Source organism: Hypomesus nipponensis, chromosome 24 (genome assembly GCF_054491055.1).
Source record: "Hypomesus nipponensis isolate SF chromosome 24, ASM5449105v1, whole genome shotgun sequence".
NCBI classification, from domain to species: domain Eukaryota; kingdom Metazoa; phylum Chordata; class Actinopteri; order Osmeriformes; family Osmeridae; genus Hypomesus; species Hypomesus nipponensis.
Genome location: NC_140384.1, coordinates 4,145,809 through 4,165,846, shown reverse-complemented (window position 1 = coordinate 4,165,846; position 20,038 = coordinate 4,145,809). Strand labels below are relative to the sequence as shown.

At 40.9% G+C, this 20,038-nt stretch overlaps 5 protein-coding genes and 1 long non-coding RNA gene across 6 annotated transcripts; 2 read left to right on the top strand and 4 right to left on the bottom strand.

Moving 5' to 3' along the window:
- Positions 1 to 1,718: 1,718 nt before the first annotated feature.
- On the bottom strand, positions 1,719 to 5,865 carry LOC146232787 (arrestin domain-containing protein 3-like). The gene is given in 8 exon segments (XM_084690490.1): positions 1,719 to 2,483; positions 2,486 to 2,569; positions 3,179 to 3,435; positions 4,234 to 4,330; positions 4,412 to 4,562; positions 4,738 to 4,798; positions 5,119 to 5,163; positions 5,271 to 5,865. Coding segments are annotated over 8 exon segments (1,515 nt in total). The 5' UTR covers positions 5,530 to 5,865; the 3' UTR covers positions 1,719 to 1,922.
- LOC146232786 (arrestin domain-containing protein 3-like) lies at positions 4,738 to 8,878 on the bottom strand. Its single transcript, XM_084690493.1, has 8 exons — positions 8,567 to 8,878; positions 8,402 to 8,468; positions 8,120 to 8,267; positions 7,825 to 7,927; positions 7,331 to 7,590; positions 5,924 to 7,116; positions 5,119 to 5,163; positions 4,738 to 4,798 (listed from the first exon to the last, which is right to left on the bottom strand). Exons 1-6 carry the CDS (start codon positions 8,742 to 8,744, stop codon positions 7,024 to 7,026), a joined length of 849 nt encoding a protein of 282 aa, XP_084546619.1. The 5' UTR covers positions 8,745 to 8,878; the 3' UTR covers positions 4,738 to 4,798; positions 5,119 to 5,163; positions 5,924 to 7,023.
- A 588-nt stretch (positions 8,879 to 9,466) lies between these two features.
- Positions 9,467 to 12,104, bottom strand: LOC146232785 (arrestin domain-containing protein 3-like). Its single transcript, XM_084690534.1, has 6 exons — positions 11,866 to 12,104; positions 11,710 to 11,776; positions 10,956 to 11,103; positions 10,730 to 10,832; positions 10,364 to 10,626; positions 9,467 to 10,203 (listed from the first exon to the last, which is right to left on the bottom strand). The coding sequence occupies exons 1-6, from the start codon at positions 12,053 to 12,055 to the stop codon at positions 10,096 to 10,098; spliced, it is 879 nt and encodes a 292-aa protein (XP_084546660.1). The 5' UTR covers positions 12,056 to 12,104; the 3' UTR covers positions 9,467 to 10,095.
- Positions 12,105 to 13,535, top strand: LOC146232784 (uncharacterized). The gene is made up of 4 exons (XM_084690012.1): positions 12,105 to 12,116; positions 12,185 to 12,253; positions 12,458 to 12,558; positions 12,803 to 13,535. The coding sequence occupies exons 1-4, from the start codon at positions 12,105 to 12,107 to the stop codon at positions 13,380 to 13,382; spliced, it is 762 nt and encodes a 253-aa protein (XP_084546138.1). The 3' UTR covers positions 13,383 to 13,535.
- A 1,700-nt stretch (positions 13,536 to 15,235) lies between these two features.
- LOC146232783 (arrestin domain-containing protein 3-like) lies at positions 15,236 to 18,586 on the bottom strand. Its single transcript, XM_084690633.1, has 6 exons — positions 18,248 to 18,586; positions 18,086 to 18,152; positions 17,321 to 17,468; positions 17,028 to 17,130; positions 16,629 to 16,891; positions 15,236 to 16,419 (listed from the first exon to the last, which is right to left on the bottom strand). Exons 1-6 carry the CDS (start codon positions 18,522 to 18,524, stop codon positions 16,309 to 16,311), a joined length of 969 nt encoding a protein of 322 aa, XP_084546759.1. The 5' UTR covers positions 18,525 to 18,586; the 3' UTR covers positions 15,236 to 16,308.
- Positions 18,587 to 18,731: 145 nt separating this feature from the next.
- Positions 18,732 to 20,038, top strand: LOC146232782 (uncharacterized). Its single transcript, XR_014742319.1, has 3 exons — positions 18,732 to 18,802; positions 18,984 to 19,030; positions 19,271 to 20,038. It is a non-coding gene; the product is annotated as an uncharacterized LOC146232782 (long non-coding RNA).

The following is a 20,038-nucleotide window of genomic DNA, read 5'->3' as shown; positions in this document are numbered from 1 at the left end:
TTTTTATGTTTGACAAAATGTCTAAAAACATCAAAATGAATAGGTATAATTGTACTATAAAACTCGACTATTATCAGACTGACATACTGGACCACTGCAGTGGTAAAGAGTGGGAGAACCACCTTGTTTAGGGAGTCTGTGTCATGCTCAGCAAGGTTCCCTGACTGAGTTAATCAAACAAATGAGTCAGGAGATAGGAAACAGTGTTGTCTCAAGTCTGTCAACTAATCATATTCATTCATCCAGCCCACTACACAGGTATCTAATGTACCAGATTGGACAAAAGCAAACCTTATACCTGCTTATAGGCGGAAGTGGTACAGAAAAATATAATGTATATGAGGAACAGGAAAGGATGCAAATATATTTGAGTAAGAAGGATTCCAAAATGTTAAAGCAGGGCAAGAAACATGTCCTCCGTCTACTGAAAAGCACAGAGGGTGATTGGGAAACCATGTCACAACCCGCTGATGGAAAATCAGCTGAATCAGATGCACTGCTGACCATTCTGTCAAATTCTGATTGTTGGCAATGAAACAGAATACCTGAAAAAAAGGGGAGCATAAATGGCTTTCTGTGAAAATTGATAACCTCAAAGATCATCCAGTACCACTAAAAAGTTAGCCAATGTTTAACTTTGTAGACTTTTAACAGAAGTAAAGATAATTGGCTGATTCTATGGCCAATGTGCCAACATGTTGCACAAAATGTAATGAACCTGCATGGGGAAGTATTTCAAGACACACCAGCTGACTAATTGAAGGAGAATGGCATCACTGGTGACATGTGGTGTGTCACAGTACCCATGCAACCATACAATATAGTGTTTGTACTTAGTGTACGGGTATTGGGATGCACACCTCTGTGGCCTATACATTAGAGTACTGTGAAGTGTCAAATGTATGGAAAAACAAGATGGTTGCCTTTTCCAAAAATAAGAGACAACATTTTTTCAAAATAATAGTTGGATTGTGACAAAATAGTTTGTACACGGGATAAGATTAAAGAGTGAAATGCCGTTCAGATTCCTTTAGAGCTACCATGTGACTTCCGAAAGCTAGACCAAACTTCAGATCTGATGGAAGATGCTGTGCGATTTAGGAAGTCAAACAGTGAGTGGACGTTGCACCTCGTTCATGTCTGGAAAGCATCTGTTGAACTCAGAAAATGTAGATTTTCAATGGCTCAACATGAGAACGTAAATAAAATAAAAAGTACTGTCAAGCAGATGCACAAGCATGATTAGGGAGAAACTGTCTGTTCAGCACAAAGGGCCCTAACTCAGAACTATATGAGGGGCCTAACTCAGGACTCTAAGGGGACTAGTACTGTCTGTTCAGCACAAAGGGCCCTAACTCAGAACTATATGAGGGGCCTAACTCAGGACTCTAAGGGGACTAGTACTGTCTGTTCAGCACAAAGGGCCCTAACTCAGGACTCTATGAGGGGCCTAACTCAGGACTCTATGAGGGCCCCAACTCAGGACTCTGAGGGGCCCAACTCAGGACTCTGAGGGGCCTAGTACTGTTGTTTGAGCATCCCCGGATTGCCCAGGTTCTGGTGTAACCCTGCTAAATTCGCAAGAATTATGTTAATATTCAGAGATTGAAACTTTATTAGGATGACCACAAGGCACTTGAGTATCTGGAACTGCTCTGCAGTGGTCAAGCTAACAACAATGTTAAACTTGCCCTGAATAAATGTGATTTTCAGTGACATTCTTCTGTGATAATAAAAATATATATTTATTTTGTACATGCATACACTTACATATAACGGTATTTTGAATTCCATCACAAACATCATTTCTGAGACGTACATAAACATAGAATCTACAACATGTTATACTTATTGAGTAAGAATATTATGAAAATAACCCTAAACTAACCCTAACCCAAATTTGAACACTTGTACCTATTTCATTATGATTTCTTTTCATAATCATACAAGGATGGGTAAACAGATCCATAGCTTGGTGGGAGTTCAGAGGTGCCAGAGGCTGAAGCTGCTGGGAACTGTGGGGCTGTTGGGAACTGTGGGGCTGCTGGGAACTGTGGGGCTGCTGGGAACTGTGGGGCTGCTGGGAACTGTGGGGCTGCTGGGAACTGTGGGGCTGCTGGAAACTGTGGGGCTGCTGGGAACTGTGGGGCTGCTGGGAACTGTGGTGCCGTTGGGAACTGTGGTGCTGCTGGGAACTGTGGTGCTGTTGGGAACTGTGGTGCTGCTGGGAACTGTGGTGCTGATGAGTACATCGGTGCTCCTGGCTTCTGCTGCCCTCCTGGGAACTGATGCCCTCCTGGATGCTGTGAGGCTCCTGGGTACTGTGAGGCTCCTGGGTACTGTGAGGCTCCTGGGTACTGTGAGGCTCCTGGGTACTGTGAGGCTCCTGGGTACTGTGGAACAGAAGGTGAGCTGTTCCATGAAGGCTGGTTTGGGTTCCCAAAGGAATCCACACCAAATCCTGGGTAAGGTGGAGGCAGCTCCCCTGACCAGGAGCCTGGGCTGCAGGGAGGATGACCACAGGGAACTTGATCTTTGGGTCTGTAGCGTAGGGTACATCCAAGTAGACCTAGAACAGACACAGGTGACTTATGTTCACTTAAGTCACAGGTTTGGGGTCAAGAAAAGCATGTTGTGAATACAATTCAATATTATCCTGTATCCCATTGTTTACATGATAAAAATCTGCCTCAAGGCAAAATCAGCCCTGCCGTTACTGCCACAAGTTAATAATTGTAACTATATTACATTACTTTTCATTAATATATTTATTTTATAATGTCTTCCTATGAGCATATCCTGTGTTTCTTGCCAAATGTTTTGGTGAAACTAGTTGTATGTGCCTGCAATTGCCCATTCTGGGTCTATGAGCTATGCCAACCAAAACCTAGCAATTCAAAGTCACAGGTGGGAACTACTAGATGAGTGGAACTACTGAGAAGTGGCTTTAATCCATTAAACGTAATCAATTAAACTTCACAAAACAATCTAGGGGGCAGGTGTTGTTAAAATAACCCACATGTTAAGTTATATTTTATCGAGCATTTCAAAGTGATCGACAGCAACGTTTGGTGGACAAGAGTATTAGTACTAGGGTTTCTTTGAAATATATTTGTGTTGTGTAGGGCAGAACCCCCAGAGTGCCTCATATAACAGACGTGTTTGGTTCAATACTCACCCTGAGCCTGTACTCCACTTTGAGGATGCTGCAGTTGAGGATGGAAACACCAATGTCAGGAGGGATGTTGAGGACTTTGGTGACGTTCTGATTGGTTGAAGGAGAGATTGGCTCTCCTTCTTCTTTCAGGATGTCTTTGGTGTGAAGCCTCCTCTTTCCCCTTGCAAAGAAGCTTTGCTTCTGGTACAGTAAATATTTAGGCTTAATCTCCCGACTGGAGTTGTTCTGAATGGCGGCCATTACTTTTAGGCCTTCTCCTGCAGAGAGAGGTACAGCAAATATCTTCCAATAGATCTTTGAAATGCATATAATACTGTAATTGTACTTCAATTGTAAACGTGTAAATGATTTAATTGAACTAATAATGGAGGCATTTGTGGTCTCTGGAGCTGCATGTTTGCATGGAAATGTTTGGTTCAGCCACTAAGTGTTCAGTAGAATATTTGTGTATGGAAAATCCCAATTAAGAGACAATCAGTCGTAGATTTGTAATGTTGACTGGATTAAGCCCAACAATTTACTATAAAACATTTAAACACTGGGCCTTTTCTTATCAGACCAGTGAAGGTTGTCCTGCACAAACTTTAGACTAAAGTCAGAATCTCAATCTAAATAGTGTTTTAAACAACTTCCCCACCATAATGCAAGTGTTGTAGCAAACAATATTACATTGTAGGCTTCAAACACATAATGTACATGCAAATTTATCGAGGCATTTCATGGCTTTACTCAAGAAAAGTGAGTGATGTCTTTTTCCGCATGTCACATGAGATCCTGTTGTAGCGCTTCATTGTAAATATATTGTACATATGAAATTGTTTATGATTTTGCACTTAAGATATCATCCTGGTTTTTGATGTGCCACCATGTAATATTGTAGTTGACATGTTGTATTTGCACTGTGCCTGGTAATATACAGATCCATGCACTTTGAATCCTTGAATTCAGTTGTACTTCAAATATATGCACTATTTGTATGTTGCATTGGATAAAAACATCTGCTACATGTAAAATGTACAAATATAAGTGGATAAAGTTAATGTGTCACTCTTCACCTTGGTAGTAACCCATCCTCTCAATGTTGATTTCCATGGCCACTGTGCCTGAGGTGAAGAACTTCATCTTCTTATCCTTTGTGCCATGCTGAGGACTCTGGGATGAATCACAACAGAACAGTAATATTAGTACTACAAACTCTGTGTGTTTTTATGAGTAGTTTGAATAAAAACATACCATTATTTCAGGGATGCTGTTGATGTTAGTCTTTGAGAAAAAGGTGAACTCTGTTACAGCTTTGCTGTCAATCCTCATTGATCTGCTCAACCTGGCTTCCAGTATGTATATGATTTTACCAGAGCTGCCGTTGAAGGAGCATGGCATCTCTCTGGTAGGAAAGAAAAAAGATGAACAAATGGTGTCTTCCAAGCCTAGATTTACACCTACTATCCATGGCAATTTATGCTTTGGCGAGTTGGTAACCGCAGATAGAAACAATGCACATAGTTTTAGACAATACTGGTAATTGTTTAAACTCCATCTTGGTATTTTTGCAATCTTACTGTGGAGGGATCTGGAATTTGAATGGATACACATGGCACCCTGGAGCTACCACATTGCAATCTGAAAAATACAATAACATAAATAAATTTTCTAAATGTAATAACTTCTCTGAAAATCTCTGAACAAGTCCTGTTCAGATTCAATTTTCGATCAGTAAGACGATCTTACATAATGACAAAAAATAAACGAAATAAAAGGAACTCACTGTTTTTAGTTACTTTTTCATGACATGTAATTCAGCTGAATTGCAGAAGGTTATATAACCTTCTCTCTTCTTTTTTACATATTTCTTTTAGTTATAAAGCTTATCATTTTACGCATAGCCTAGGCATAGCCTAGGCTGTGTGTGTGGGCTGTAATCAAAACTATTTTTCACTTACATGCTTTTTCACTCTCATTCGTTGTTAAGGTTTGATAGTCATTTCCTGGTGAGAAAACAACAGCGTGTTGATAATTTAAAAACAAAATGTTCACCTGTAGGTCTACCTGAGGCTATATTTTTCTTCGGATTAGGTTACTTATCAGAGCATACCTTTTTCCCTTTCCTCTTCAATGAAAAAATGTTTCATACTAAAGTACTTGTCTTTAGCATGGTACACTACAGTAGTTTGACCATGTCTCTCTGTCCACAAAACGTCTGCCTTCCCTTTGGCTTTGATTGACAGAGATTTGATCGTGCAGTCCTTGGCTAATTCTACTGTTATCCGTCCCGAAATAGAATCTCCGCTGGAAAAGGTGTTGGTTTCATTTATGGCATCATAAGTCACTGAAATATTTTTCACAGTCGACATGTTCGAGGAGGAAAACTAAAACAAAGGTTGTCTTTGAAAGTCTTCTGGGAAGTATCGTATAACCATGGGTGTGGCGTAGAAAATGTAACGACACCGAACGGCATAGGCAAGCCAATCATCATAGAGCAATCCAAAAAGTAAGTCAGTATGTCTGTCTCTTTCAAATCATAAAAATAAAATGCAAGCTATTGACTTGACTAAAGACTCTGGCTGGAGCGGTTTAACGCTTTAGATTGAAGTTCGTAACACTTTGACTAGGCTATATTGAAAGGCCACGCCCCGCCAGATACGGCATGAAGATTCTGACGGAGTTTCCAAAGACGGTAAATTACGGTACCGGTTATCCACCCATTGACATCATGTCTATTTATCAATCTGAATATTAAGCAATTACCTGAATAGTCCTAGTTCGGATCCCCATGCCCATCTGTAAAGAGCAACAGAAATAGGCACTCATTCATGGCCATTTCAGGCCAGGGGAATAGGCTATGGTGACGCTGATGATCGACAATGTTTCCCAACCTTTGAACTGAGGATTTTGATTGTTTGTTTACACTGTTGCTTACGTGTTGAATTGTATTTATACATCCACGTTGTAGGCCTAATTATATTAGTGACCTATTGATCTTGTAGTACCGCTGCCCTGAAATTGAGCACTTTATTCCTCTAAGCACTTTTCAGAACTTTTTTTTCCTATGATTCCATGATTGGAAGGTCAATTTGGCACTATTGTTGATCTCCCTCAAGCGTAACATTCAGTATATCCCACCTCCGTTTCATGTGGCCTTTACATTTCAGCATTTGTTATTATTGTATATCTGTTTTCTATGTCTTGCTGCCAAACCAATTTCCCTCTGAGACTAAAGTTATAGTTGAATCAGTTTCCAATGACTCTTCCTAGAAGAGTATGACAGAAACTCAAACTGATAGGTAAGCATAAACACATTTGTGTTGGTCTATAGAATAATAACCCCAATATTAAAGTAGTATACAAACATTTCAGTCAACATAAAGTTACATATGATGTTATAAATCTTTTTCAAGACCCGAAGGGCACTGAAAATATCCTGCCATATTTCAATACTTCAAAATTGCTCTCTAGGAAAACCTTTTTAGAGCCAACTGACACAGGCTTTGATATTTATATAGTAAACAGACTCAATTCTTTTCGTGATATAAAAATCTGTTAGAATAATAAAAACGTATCATAAAATAGTATGATTAAATATTATAATAATACGTTTACAATGATACCCTTGAACACATACAATACTCTGGCATATACATGAATAAATACATAAACAGTAGCAGTTTAAGGCATCTTGATTTGTTAAATTGTGTTTACTGATGTATATCATGGCTAACAATAGGAGTGTTAAAGCAATACTGAAATAAATATAGATGTTTGACAAAATGTCGAACATATAGGCATGAATGTACAGTAATATAAACGTGAAAAATGCAAACCACATAAAACTGAGGAGCGCTTCTCCATCATTGACACGCTGGTGCAGAAACAGGAATATCACACAGCACAATGGGAAAGATCACCACGATTTTCCAGGACCAGCGTGGAGACAGAGTCACCTGCAAGAAGGAAGACAAAACCAAAGGCAGGAAGGCAAAACAAAGCACTAAATCAGATTCTCTATTTAAGGAAAAGGTGGTAATTACCATTGAGCTAGATATGCTCCTAATTGATCATATCGTCAATGACACCTTACTGCTTCAACAACAATAGAAGCCCTGTACCACAAAGAAAATTGCAACTAGACTGCTATTACTTCACACTGATACCTACAAGCACATTGTAGTTCACATCGATGATGGAACAGTTGCAGATGGAGAGAGGTGTGTGAGGGATGGTCAGCGTCATTTCACTGGAGGCCCGCAGGGTGCCACTGTTCACAGGCTCTCCTGTTACTGAAACCAGGGTCTTGCGCTCTGTCTTTACGGATTGATCCAAAGCGGAATACTTCTGGTTCTGCACGAGAGTTGCATTCGGAGTGGCACTCCTCGATGAAGAGTTGCTGAACTCACACACGATTTTAATGGTTTCCCCTTAGGTGAAAGGTCAACTTAGTATCAACAGTGTCTGGTTATTTCAGTGTACTCTCATGTTGTTCAATCAAGGTATAACAATGCACCTATCTGACCTATGGACTTTTTGTAAAGCTCTCTCTTGGAAGTCGCTTTGGATAAAAGCATCTGCTAAATGAGTGAATGTAAATGTAACAAGCGTGTGTCAACTGATGGAACATGAAACAATGGCAGTGAGAAACTGGTAAACTGTACCTGGGACGAAGCCCTTCCTGTCCAGGTGCACGGTCATTTCGACAGGCCCAGAGGCACAACACAGACCCCACACCGTGTGGCTATTTGACCCAGACTGAGGTGCCTACATCCACAAAGTCACACAAACATCATTTTCACACTAAATGTCATTAGTTTGTTTTGTTTTTTCACTCAATTTCAGATATTTCAGTCATCATCTCATCTGTCGTGACTTGAAAGAATGTAATGTATTCTTTCAGGTCACAACAGGTAAATAGGACATTAATGAACAACCAAGTGGCTGGCAAACACTTACCAGAAGCTGTGGGTGGTTGGCATCAATGTGACTTGAAAAGTTGAATTCGGTTTCAAACACCTTGGTTATATGCCATGATCTGTGTATCTCAACCTTCAGGAAGTAGACCACACGGCCATGTACCCCTTTGAATGTGGATGGGAAGTCTCTGCAGAAATATACTTTATGGATTATTTATTCCTATTATCTTCAAGACGTTGTCTTATCTTCAATTGTGTTTGTAAGACTATATTGGAGCACGGATGTTAAGATTGCCTACATAAAAAGTCAGGGCGTTCATACCCTTGAGGCAACTGGAATGTAAAGGGGTAGACCTGAGCCCCTTCTTGAAGTACTGTACGACCAATCGCTGTTGATTTAACAGCTGCTTTGATTAGTTGATCAAAGTTGCTGTCGGTCAAGTTACAGTTTGCAAGTTAAATTATCGATAAGATATGCATACCATACCATTGTTTCCTGCGATGACCGTGAACAAATCGATTTCGGCTTTATGGGTATGTGTCCGACTCCTACGACGACGCCTCGTACGTGTTGTCCAACGAACTTCGGCTTTCCCGTTTAGTGACATGAAAATTGACGTAATGTTTATTACTCTCTTAACGTCGAAGGAGATATGGCCGGTCATAGGGTCGCCACTTGAGAAACTGGCCCTTGAATTGAATATGTTAAAATTTGTAATGAAATTTGAAAACGGATCCTGAAAAAAAACAATTTTTTATTCAGACACAACATCCACTGCAACTACAAGAACCCTTCTGAGGATTGTCAAAGTTTCAGAATAAAGGTCCCACTCTACTGCCATACATGTTTGTGGTAGTAAAACATGATTAATGCATGGTCAACAGATATGAGCATAAAATAATTGCAGTAATATGAGAGCACTTTAAATGCAAATATAAATTAATCAGATCGTTTAGTCACACATATTTGTCACTAGAAATTGAATTGCTCAATTTAAATAATTCCACAACAAAACGACATTTTATATGATTGAAATAAACCTATAAAACGGATAAATTATTCAAATTCAGTTTCTCGTGATATATTTAGGCTACTCATGAGAAACATAATTCACTGATATATACTGAAAAGAAAGTATCCAATTGCTGTTAGTTATCTAGCAAGCACATCATCCATAATTATTGCATTATTTTCTGATTCAAACTATTTGGTTGTTAGTTGGGCAATCCCTCCTTTAATCTATCCGTGTTGGATGCCCAGTCCCTTAGGAAGTCCAACAGAAACACCATCTTCGGTAGGCTACCTTTATTTATACACACTAGCAGTTATATTGGAACTCACATTCAAAAGAATTCAGGAAGCATAAAAAGTTATTGTGGTTTAAGACCATTTGATTTATTGATAAATTGAGTAAAACATCTCTGACATTTCAAACGGACACACCACTGTACGTTTCCCTGTAGAATGTTTTATCAACTTAAAAATGGATATCCAGGAAAACTTCAGTTTAAAGAACACTTCAGTTTTTGAGGTAGCTTTGAATAAATAAATAAATAACTAAATACAAAACATCTGACATACACACATGGTAACATTACCGCAAGCGGCATATCTTACATCAGCTGTTAAAAGTGTATTGGAATGAAGAGTTTTCTTCACGGAACACGATACCAGTGACGTTCAAGTGTAACCAGGTGTAAACCAGGAGTGTTGACAACATTGAAATAACATTACTGATTTTTGACTACATGACAATATTTAATTCTACTCTAAAATAAAACCATCTGACATAAATAATGGATAATATGTGACAGCATATCATGTCATAATTTATAAGCCATTTGGAACTTTTTTATTATTATTAATTATGCACCAATATTTAGTAATGACTACACTGCTAAACTAATACTGGTAGGGACAAAAAGATGAGGAATCTACACTAGCTTTCTGGTCTATTTCCTACTCTCTCGCACACACATCTTATAATTAAAAACATCAAAATTAGTCGAGGTCCTCTAGTTTTGATAAACAACAGTGTCTGGTGGTGTGTGAACAGGAACATCACACATCACAATGGGGAGAGTTACCGAGATGTCAGTGGACCAGTCAATAGACAGAGTCACCTGCAAGGAGAAAGGAAGAGTATGAGTACAGCTGTCGAAAAAAGCCCCGAATCTGCTCCCTTTAAGGAAATAGCTGTCCTGAGTTTAGGAATAGAAGTCCTACACCACAAAGCTTCAGAAAATGACAACTAATCTGCATTCATTTCAGACTAACACTTACCAGCACAGTGTAAACCACCTCGATGATGGAACAGTTGGAGATGGAGAGAGATGTATCGGGGATTTTCAGCGACATTTCACTGTAGGCCTGCAGGGTCCCACTCTTCACAGGTTTTCCTGTTACTGAATCCAGAGTTTTGAGATCTATTTTCTTTTTGGATCGAGTCAAAGTGGAATACTTCTGGTGCTGGGTAAGTGATGCGGTTGGTGTGGCATCCCTTGTTGAAGCGTTGCTAAACTCACACATGATGGTGATGGTTTCCCCTGGAGTGAACAGAAAATGAGTATCCACATTCTCTTACACTACATGTGTGTACATCCTACGAATGTCGACTCAATGGCAGCGAGGTGTTTGTTAAAACTGTACCTGGGACAAATCCATCCCTGTCAATGCGCACAGTCATTTCGACTGGGCCAGACGCACACCATAGACAGCAAACCATCTTGTCCACTGAGCCTGACAGAGGTGCCTACAAACCACACAGTCACAGACATGGATGATGGATAACACATGTGAATTTTACGTTTTAATGCATGTAAGGCGTAATACAAAATTTGAATACAGGGGTATTACAGGTAACCCTCAGTCTTACCAGAAGCTTTGGCTGGTTGGCATCAATGTGATTTGCATAGTTAAATTCCACCTGAAACTCCTTGACAAGATGCCATGGTCGTCGTATCTCAACCTTCAGGGAGTAGACCACACGTCCATGGATCCCATGGAATGTGGAGGGGAAGTTGCTGCGGGGACAGAAAATTATTCATGGATTACTGGGAGTGATCTATATAGATTTTTGTATACCAATTGTGTCTGTCTTAAATAAGCCTATGTAAAAAAACATTGCAATTGCAAAACAAAGCTGTTAAAATACCAATTAATCTACGGAACTGGTTTCCAAACTCTGTAAACCCATGCAGTCTGCTGAAATAAAATTGGGTTTGGGAGAAGATATCACAAACAAGCCGAGAAGAAAGGGGGAAAAAAACAGCTGACTGAGCAATAGCCGACCGCGATGGAAATATTCATGGTAATGCAAGGGGAGTTGGTTCCTGATTCACAGTCTACCCAAAATGTGGAAATCTTACGTAAAAACAAAGCAAAACGATAATGCAAAACTCCCACATCAGAGTAATCTGTGTAATAGCCGACAAAAAACTATTAAAAAGTAGGCCTACGTTCGAATGTTTTGCAATTGTTTTTACCCTTCCCCCCATACACACACGGGCTACAACAAAAGGTCAAATGCTACCATTGGTTTATAAGGTTTGGTTCGCAATTGTATTTTATCTCAATCATTTCGTTGTCCAAAATATTTTGAGAAACCCAGGTCTCATTGATACACATACCCTTCTGGTAGATGGCATGTGAAGGGGTAGACATGGGCTCCTGGTTGAAGTATTGTGGGGCCAATTGCTGAAATTTAACACAACCATTGGTTTGTTGAGTTGCAGTAAATTAAGTTAGAATCCAACAAGTTACTTAATTAAATGTACTTAACCCACCTGCGTTTTCCTCCAACACCACCGCTCTGAAATGGAATAAATCCTTATCTGCTGAATATTTTTTTATCTTGCGCCTCCGAAGGCTACCCGTACATGTTCTCCAAAAAACATGGGCTTTCCCATTTAAGGATATTTCTATAGACCTAAGCTTTGTTATCTTCGACAGTACGAAGGATATTTCACCGGTCATACAATCCCCGCTCGAGAAACTAGCATTTTCATTTAATGCATTAAACTTTATGTTAAAATCAGTGAACGTCCCCATTCTTCAGACTTGCACTATCCACATTCACCACTTAGGAGGCCGGCTTGGTGGTAGGATGGTCAATTGAGAGTGTGCGCACGCGTCGTTCGTATCTTCATCCTTAACCCTTTGTCTACCAAACAGGTCAACATTTAAACATTTCTGATAATAACCGTCAATCATACATTCTACATCTACCTGCCTCATCCAGATTCGCATTACAAATGTTGGATCGCTGTGGGATTTCATTTGGTTAATCAAAATGTGTGGTCATAGTCAAGAAACACAACTAATTTAAAAACGTTTGTTGCATGGCCTGCCGCTATCTTAATGAGTTGTATTTTTCAGTTCTCAACTTCTTGGGTTAAGACGTACGAAGCTGGTAAACGGAGACGTTGCAGTCCCCATCACCTTTCCTCTCTACTCCCAAATTCAGCGTGTATCAAAGTGTAAGTCTTGATGTCCATTTGGCAACCTAGCCATTGATGTTTACCACGTGCATATGCACGGACATATGTCCATAATCTTGTCAATTTCAACCAACTCATTTTCTCCTGGGGGTACTAAGGGATCTCGCAACGTTAAGTTGATGAATGTATTACATTTGACGTTTTCTTGTCAAGTCACTTTCAGACAAAACAGTTATGTAGGCTATATATTTGGTTGGCAAGTATCTCCCATCTCACTACCCAGGATTGTAGCAACTCGAAGCAGGCCAGCAGTGATGACCCCCACACCTGCTGGAGCTCCCAGCCCCCAGACCAGAGAGACTGTTCCCCCCAGAGAGGACAGAACCCCACAGGGTCAAAGCGGACGGCGAGGGCACAACCGCCGCCGTCTGCTCCGGTTCGGGGTCCTCCTGATGAGTGTCAGACGCATGGTCAGCAGCCACAACAGGATGGTCCGACGCCTGATCCCCTTCCTGTCTGCCATGTGCTCCAGCCTGGAGCGCATGGCCGGGGCTGCCGAACGCTTTGCCACTGCCAGCAGCCCTTCCTCCACAAACACTCCTTCCATCGCCCCCTCCCCCTCTTCCCGCCCCTCCTCCAACACAAGGCCGGCCGGCCGCAGTACGTACTCCCGGCCACTGGGGAGAGCCACAGCCTCCGCCGCTTCTCAAACCCGCTCCCACTTTCGCCCGGGGTCACGCACCCATCGCTCTATGGTCCATGCTCGGCCAATTAGAAGGATGGGTCTGCCTCGTCTCATGGCCAACCACCTCTCTAGATCCAGCCACTCAGCCCGCCTGCGCCACAGGAGATTGGAGGACTGATGCTGTTTCTCAAGATGCTGGATCTAAAGCCATGTTGCTCCCCTTGGTTTTTGTTAAATGTTCTCTTGGTTTGTTTTGATGGTCTCAGGGATGGTTTTGACTGTTTTGGCATCCCCAGTGTATCTTTGCCGTAAATAAAATAGTCTGCTCTGATCTCTCTTTTTTTACTGGTTAATTCATCAGCTGATGGCGCACATATTGATAGAAAACAACAGTGAAATTCTTGTAATTATCTACTTTTATCTAAGACAATATTTTTGTGGAGGTAGTGGTTGTTTCTGGTTTGATTGAGGCCCCTTAAAGCACTTGGAGTGGTTCCTTTACAAATGCCATTATTGCCTTGAAAGCATTGATGGTGGAAGATGGTGGTGTGCCAAACCTTTTTCCAGTTATAAAGGGTCGTCACACCACAAGGTGGCACTAAGCCCCCATCACTCAATTCTGTGGCGGCTATCTCCATTTTAATACTTGGAAGGCAAAAGTGGGGATGCTTTGAATACATACAGCACACTACACATAAGCATGGCCAAGAAAACAAGGATTCATACTTGAAATATCAGATTATTTGAGTCCATTTGAAGTATACGCTGAATATTAAAATATTCAGTAGAATTTTTTATCAGTTTAATGGGACATATTGAATTTGGGGCTCTACAAGACAACTAACACAGTCTTAGGGGAACCACAGTTGGCTCATATCTCTCCACCCCCACTGTCTGATTATGTGATGGACTTAGCAGAGGGAAATGTGGTCTTGGAGTGCTCTGGTCTAGCCTCAGAGTGAGAGTCATTCTCACTGGGGGGCAGCGAGCCACAACAGACTGAACAAATGACTTGTCAAAGCCCTGAGCTGGTGCCGGGCTTGGCAGGCTGAGGGGATGTATGGGAGCCAGACGTTACACGACGTAGAGCATGTCTTGTTCTTGTAAGAATGAGAGTTCCTAGACAGCCACTGTGATAACATGGCACCTTGCAATCTTCCACAAAGCCTTCAAGCAGCAGGCATGCGCACCCACACTTGACAAGTGCCCTGTACTCTTCCCAGTGTTGGCCCATTTCTTTAATCCTGCACATTTTAATCTGATATGACACCGCAACGTGTGTATTAGGCACAACAGAATCCTCAACCCATCGCAAATATACCTCAGTGAGAGGTTTTACATTTAGTCATTTAGGAGACGCTCTTATCCAGAGCAACTTACAGTAAGTACAGGGACATTACCCCTGAGGCAAGTAGGATGAAGCGCCTTGCCCAAGGACACAACTCATTTAGCACAGCCGGAATCGAACCAGCAACCTTCTGATTAATAGCCCGATTCCTTAACCGCTCAGCCATCTGAGGTTTTCTGTAACAGTAATGGAAAATAGTTTATCAAAGGTAGCTCGACTTCACACACATGACATTCTCAACAAGGAGGCAACCGCATTTCTATGAGGCACTAATTAAGTTCAAAATCTGCTTGGCTATATGGGTTGGTCAGTATTTCATTCTTCAGAGAGTAGACTGCACAGCGATGGACCCCATGGAATGAAGAGGAGTTCCTTCAGCATACCCTTGTGGTAGTTGGGATGTAAAGAGATAAACATGTGTCCCTTGTTGAAGTAGCATACTGAATTGCCAGTCACTGTTGTTCACAGTAGTTCATTTAGCGAAAAAAACTTTCATCAACTACTATTTTCCATGCTGAGATTGAAAAGGACATCCAGTTTGGCTGAATGGGTTTTTATTCTACATTTGATTTGAGATGGGGCTGATTATGGACCTAATGGACTTACCTTACGACACAGGCAGGGATATTGGAACATTCAAAAAGATGTCAGGAAACATGAACAGGTTACTGACGTAAGCCCATTTTATTTATTGATAAAGTGAGTAAACATCTCAATGACATTTCATACTACATAAACTACGTTGTGACACATTTTATTATCATTTGTAACTTATTGAGTGCCCCCGCTGTAAATGTCCCTGTAGGATGTCTCATTAACTTCAAAATGGGCATCCAGGAAAACTTCAGCTTAAGGAACACTTGAGTTTGAGGTAGCTTCGAATAAATAAATACAAAATATCCGAGGCAGACATGGTAAAAATGTTACTACAAAAAGCAGCATATCTCTAACATCAGCTGTTAAAATTGTATTGCAATGAATAGTTTATCCCCACTGAACACAATATCAGTGAGATTCAAGTATAGCATAATAAACCAGGAGTGTTTACCATTGAAACAAAATTACAGCCATTCGACAAAAATGTCCCAATCAAGCAATCCATAATTCTACTCTAAAATTCTACTATAAAACCATCTAATATTACCCAAATATCTGACACATCCTATGATATGTGATAGTGTAACAGACGTGGTCTTGCAAGTTCCGTCAGAGGCACTGTTCGCTCCGACCAGGAGTCGATCTCACCACCTCTGACTTCCCAAGCGCCACCACTACCAACTACGCCAACGAAAAGCTAGCCATTCGTCCACGCGGGTGGCCTGTTACATACTTGAGGAGTGAGTTTCACCACATACCGGCTACATTAGCATACCGTATAATTTCAACAATATGTTGTTATTAGCAACAACAATGTCAATGACCATGCATAAACTCAAACAATGAAACACAATGCTATGGAATTAACCACAAATAGAGTAATGTCTATATTGGTAACAAAACTGTATATCTAATACCAAAAAACGTATATGTGCTTCTGTACTCTTTGCTAATACTGAGTACAGGTCTATAACACTTCACAATACAGACAAAAACAAGAAGAAATTTGAAATATTCTATAATATTTAGTAATAAACAATAATAATAAATAATAATAATAAATACATAAGTGTTGCTTTCTGGAAGTAAACTAATAAATACTGCACCAAAAAAGGCTGTTTTATCATGACCTTGATTTGGTTTCTGCCACGTATCCTACTCACACACAGTCTTCAAAGTCGTCAGTGTCTGGTGAATCAACCGGAATATCACATATCACAATGGGGACGCTTACCGAGACGTCAGAGGACCAGTTGATAGACAGAGTCACCTGCAAGGAGAACGAAGGAGTAGAAGAGTAGAGTTGTCAAAAAAAAAGCCCTGAATCTGCTTTATTTAAGTAAATAGTTGTCCTGATCATAGCGCTTGTAATGATCCTGACTGACCAAATCTTCATGTGCATGCATGAAACCTTAACGAGGAATAGAACTCAAAACTTTTGAAAATTGCAAGTAAACTGCATCTCATACTGATACCTACCAGCACCGTGTAGACCACCTCGATGATGGAACAGTTGGAGACGGAGAGAAAGGTTGTATCAGGGATGGTCAGCGTCATTTCACTGTAGGCCTGCAGGTTCCCACCCTTCACAAGCTCTCCTGTTGCCAAGTCCAGAGATTTGTTATCCATCTTTCTGGATCCAGCCAAAGTGGAATACTTCTCGTGCTGCATAAGTGATGCAGTTGGTGTGGCGTTCCTCGTTGAAGCGTTGCTAAACTCACACATGACTTTAATGGTTTCCCCTGAAGTGAAAATGCAATTAGTATCCACACGATCTCAGCATGTTCTAATTCAAGGCTTGATTTCCCCTCAACAGGAGTGTGTACGTTTGTTTCCTACACATATTGAATTTATTGTGAGGAGGTTGTTCAACTGTACCTGGGACATAGCCCTTCCTGTCAAGGCGTGCAGTCATCGCGATGGGTCCCGAGGCACACCATAGACAACACACCATCGTTTCTTCTGAGCATGAAAGAGGATGCTACAAACCATAGTCACGTAAACATGCATAACAATCAGTAACATCTCAATTAACAAGCGTCACTGCACAACACTAAATGGGACTTTTGCGTTTCGATGTATGAATGACGAAACATTACGCAAGTTAGCATGATGAAATGGATGAATCCAGGTGTATTACAAATCAGACAGATACTGTGCAGACATCCTACCAGAAGCTTTGGGTGGTTGGCATCAATGTGATTTGCATAGTTAAATTCCACTTCAAACTCCTTGACAAGATGCCATGGGCGTCGTATGTCAACCTTCAGGGAGTAGACCACACGTCCATGGATCCCATGGAATGTGGAGGGGAAGTTGCTGCGGGGACAGAAAATTATTCATTGATCAATAGGAGTGATCTAGAATCAATTGTTCTAAATACCACGTGTCTTTGCCTTAAACTGTTTCAAAATACCGCAATTGCAATCAAGGCTGTTGAAACACACAAGACAAAAAAATAATGTATGTCGGTGGTTTCAAAACTTAGGGTCAGGACCACATGGCCGGAGGTCAACCGAAATCAACGGCGTTGGGAGGGGAAAAGGTGCGTCTGTATCTCAAACCAGGCCGAGCTGATCGAGCTATTCTGTGACCGAAGAACATTCACAGCGAAGTGGGAGATAGCGTTCTAGAATCACAGTCTACATAAAACGTGTGAATCTTTAAATAAGAAATTAAGAATCTAAAATTCCCACCCCTCATCCATTATTTTGTGGGAAAAGGCCATTAAAAATTTTATTCGTATATTTCTGATTCGGATACCGATTTAGCAAACGTTCGTCATTGCCCTTCCCCCATAGGCCTAGACAACTCCACAAAAGCATCATAATTACCAATGATTTAATAAGATTGCGTTTGCGATTTAATTTAATTTTTCTAAACGGGTATGTTGTCCAAAATATTTTGAGAAACCCAGGTCTCATTGATACACATACCCTTCTGGTAGCTTGAATGTGAAGGGGTAGACATGCGTTCCTGGTTGGAGTATAGTGGGGCCATCCTCTGTTAATTGAACACAATCGTTGCTTAGGTTAGTTGAGTTGCTGTAAATTAAGTTGTAGTCTAACAAGTTAATTAATACAGTTTACTTAACCGACCTGGGTTTTCCTCCAACACCACTGCGCAAAAATCGAAAAAATCCACTTCTGCTGAATAGGTTTTTTCAGTTATCGTCCGACGGGAGCGCTTACGTTTCATCCAAAGAACAAGGGCTCTCCCCTTTGGTGATATCGTAATGGACCTAATCTTTGTTATTTTCGTAATTACGAAAGATATCTCACCGGTCATTATGTCACCACTTGAGAAACTGCCATTTTCATTTAATGCCTCGAAATTTATGTTTAAATCATTGAACGTCTCTTGATGTATACCCATTCTTCAGACTTGCACCATAAATTCACAACACCGGCTCGGATGTGGGTGTGATCTGTGATGTTCAATTGAAAGTCTGGGCAGGCGCAGTTCGTGTCTTCACTTAAAGTAACCCTTCACATGCCAAACAGAGACAATACTTTCTAATCATACCCGTCAATCATTCGAAGTCACCCTAGTTGGCTATTTGCCTGCGTTCAGATTCGCCTTCAAAATGTTGGATTGCTGTGGGGTTTCATTAGGTTGTAAGCAAAGTAAGAGTTCATGGTCGAGATAATGAAGTGAGTACTTGAATTTTTAAGTATTCAAATGACGTTTGGATTTACATGATCAATTTAGACGAACGATACATATTCATGTAAAATGGACCCAGAGAGACATTTCATACAACATATTGCACCCCTAGACTTAAATTGATGCAGGGGCAGATTTGTTTTGAATGTTTGTTCTTTCTGCACTAAGTCATCTTTTACAAGGAGGAAGGAGCTGGTACTGTGGAAGAATATGAGGTGGGTCAGAAACTATCGTCAGGGTTTGTGTTGACAGACAGCCTCCAGATGGTCTGAAGGAGGGAGCATTGCTTAACTCCCATTCCCTACAGGGCTGTTTGTAACATATGAGACATTTTGGACCTTAGCTGTAATTGACAAATGCCAAAACCATGCTGTAATTCCGTAAAAAAACAAAAAAAAACACGCAGTCATTCCAAAACTGTCGTCAAGAAATGTGCCTCCCATCTCACTACCCAGGATTGTAGCAACTCGAAGCAGGCCAGCAGTGATGACCCCCACACCTGCTGGAGCTCCCAGCCCCCAGACCAGAGAGACTGTTCCCCCCAGAGAGGACAGAACCCCACAGGGTCAAAGTGGACGGCGAGGGCACAACCGCCGCTGCTATGTATTCCTGGATGTTAAAACAGATCAGTATCTACTTTGGGTAATACAATTATTTTGTGATGGTAGTGGTCATTTTTGGTTCAATTTAGGCCCCTCAAAGCACTCGGAGTGGTTCCTTTACACATGCCATGATTGCCTTGAAAACATTGATGGTGGAAGATGGTGGGGTGCCAAAATGGTTTTCACAGTTTTCCCAAGCAATTATGAAGACAAGCCATGATTATGGACCAAGCCATGGCATTTTCATCAAAAGAGCTTTTGTTTTGGTCAAATATGCTGAGCAGGCGTATGGCTTAATGTCACATTTCTGTCTTGTTTACTTGTTTCTGGGGAAAATAAAGCATTGTTGTACCACTAGGTGGCAATAGATCCCCATCACTTAATGATGTGGCCATAGCAAAGCTCCTTTTCGATACAACGCAGCAGTGGGAATGCCTTAAACACATACAACTATCTATACACAAGCATTTACAAGAAAACAAGGATTCATCCTTGACATATGAGATTCGTTGAGTGTCTGTCGAGTACCATCAAAGTATACATTGAATATTGACATTTTCAGTAGCATTAAAGATCCATTGAATTGACCACCATTTATAGAATGTGCGGCTTTACAAGACA

What these genes read in the sequence shown, in the direction of transcription:
- LOC146232786 (XM_084690493.1), bottom strand. Translation starts at nt 8,744, where the DNA reads ATGACCGGCCATATCTCCTTCGACGTTAAGAGAGTAATAAACATTACG. An exon ending in ACATTCCAGTTGCCTCAAGG is followed by an intron (nt 8,268 to 8,401) that starts GTATGAACGCCC and finishes ATATTTCTGCAG; the next exon opens with AGACTTCCCATCCACATTCA. An exon ending in CAGGAAGGGCTTCGTCCCAG is followed by an intron (nt 7,591 to 7,824) that starts GTACAGTTTACC and finishes CTTTCACCTAAG; the next exon opens with GGGAAACCATTAAAATCGTG.
- LOC146232785 (XM_084690534.1), bottom strand. Translation starts at nt 12,055, where the DNA reads ATGACCGGTGAAATATCCTTCGTACTGTCGAAGATAACAAAGCTTAGG. An exon ending in GGTGTTGGAGGAAAACGCAG is followed by an intron (nt 11,777 to 11,865) that starts GTGGGTTAAGTA and finishes GTTAAATTTCAG; the next exon opens with CAATTGGCCCCACAATACTT. An exon ending in CAGGGATGGATTTGTCCCAG is followed by an intron (nt 10,627 to 10,729) that starts GTACAGTTTTAA and finishes TGTTCACTCCAG; the next exon opens with GGGAAACCATCACCATCATG.
- LOC146232784 (XM_084690012.1), top strand. An exon ending in ACCCTTTGTCTACCAAACAG is followed by an intron (nt 12,254 to 12,457) that starts GTCAACATTTAA and finishes TGTATTTTTCAG; the next exon opens with TTCTCAACTTCTTGGGTTAA. An exon ending in AATTCAGCGTGTATCAAAGT is followed by an intron (nt 12,559 to 12,802) that starts GTAAGTCTTGAT and finishes CTCACTACCCAG; the next exon opens with GATTGTAGCAACTCGAAGCA.
- LOC146232783 (XM_084690633.1), bottom strand. Translation starts at nt 18,524, where the DNA reads ATGGGTATACATCAAGAGACGTTCAATGATTTAAACATAAATTTCGAG. An exon ending in GGTGTTGGAGGAAAACCCAG is followed by an intron (nt 18,153 to 18,247) that starts GTCGGTTAAGTA and finishes TTCAATTAACAG; the next exon opens with AGGATGGCCCCACTATACTC. An exon ending in CCAACCACCCAAAGCTTCTG is followed by an intron (nt 17,131 to 17,320) that starts GTAGGATGTCTG and finishes TATGGTTTGTAG; the next exon opens with CATCCTCTTTCATGCTCAGA.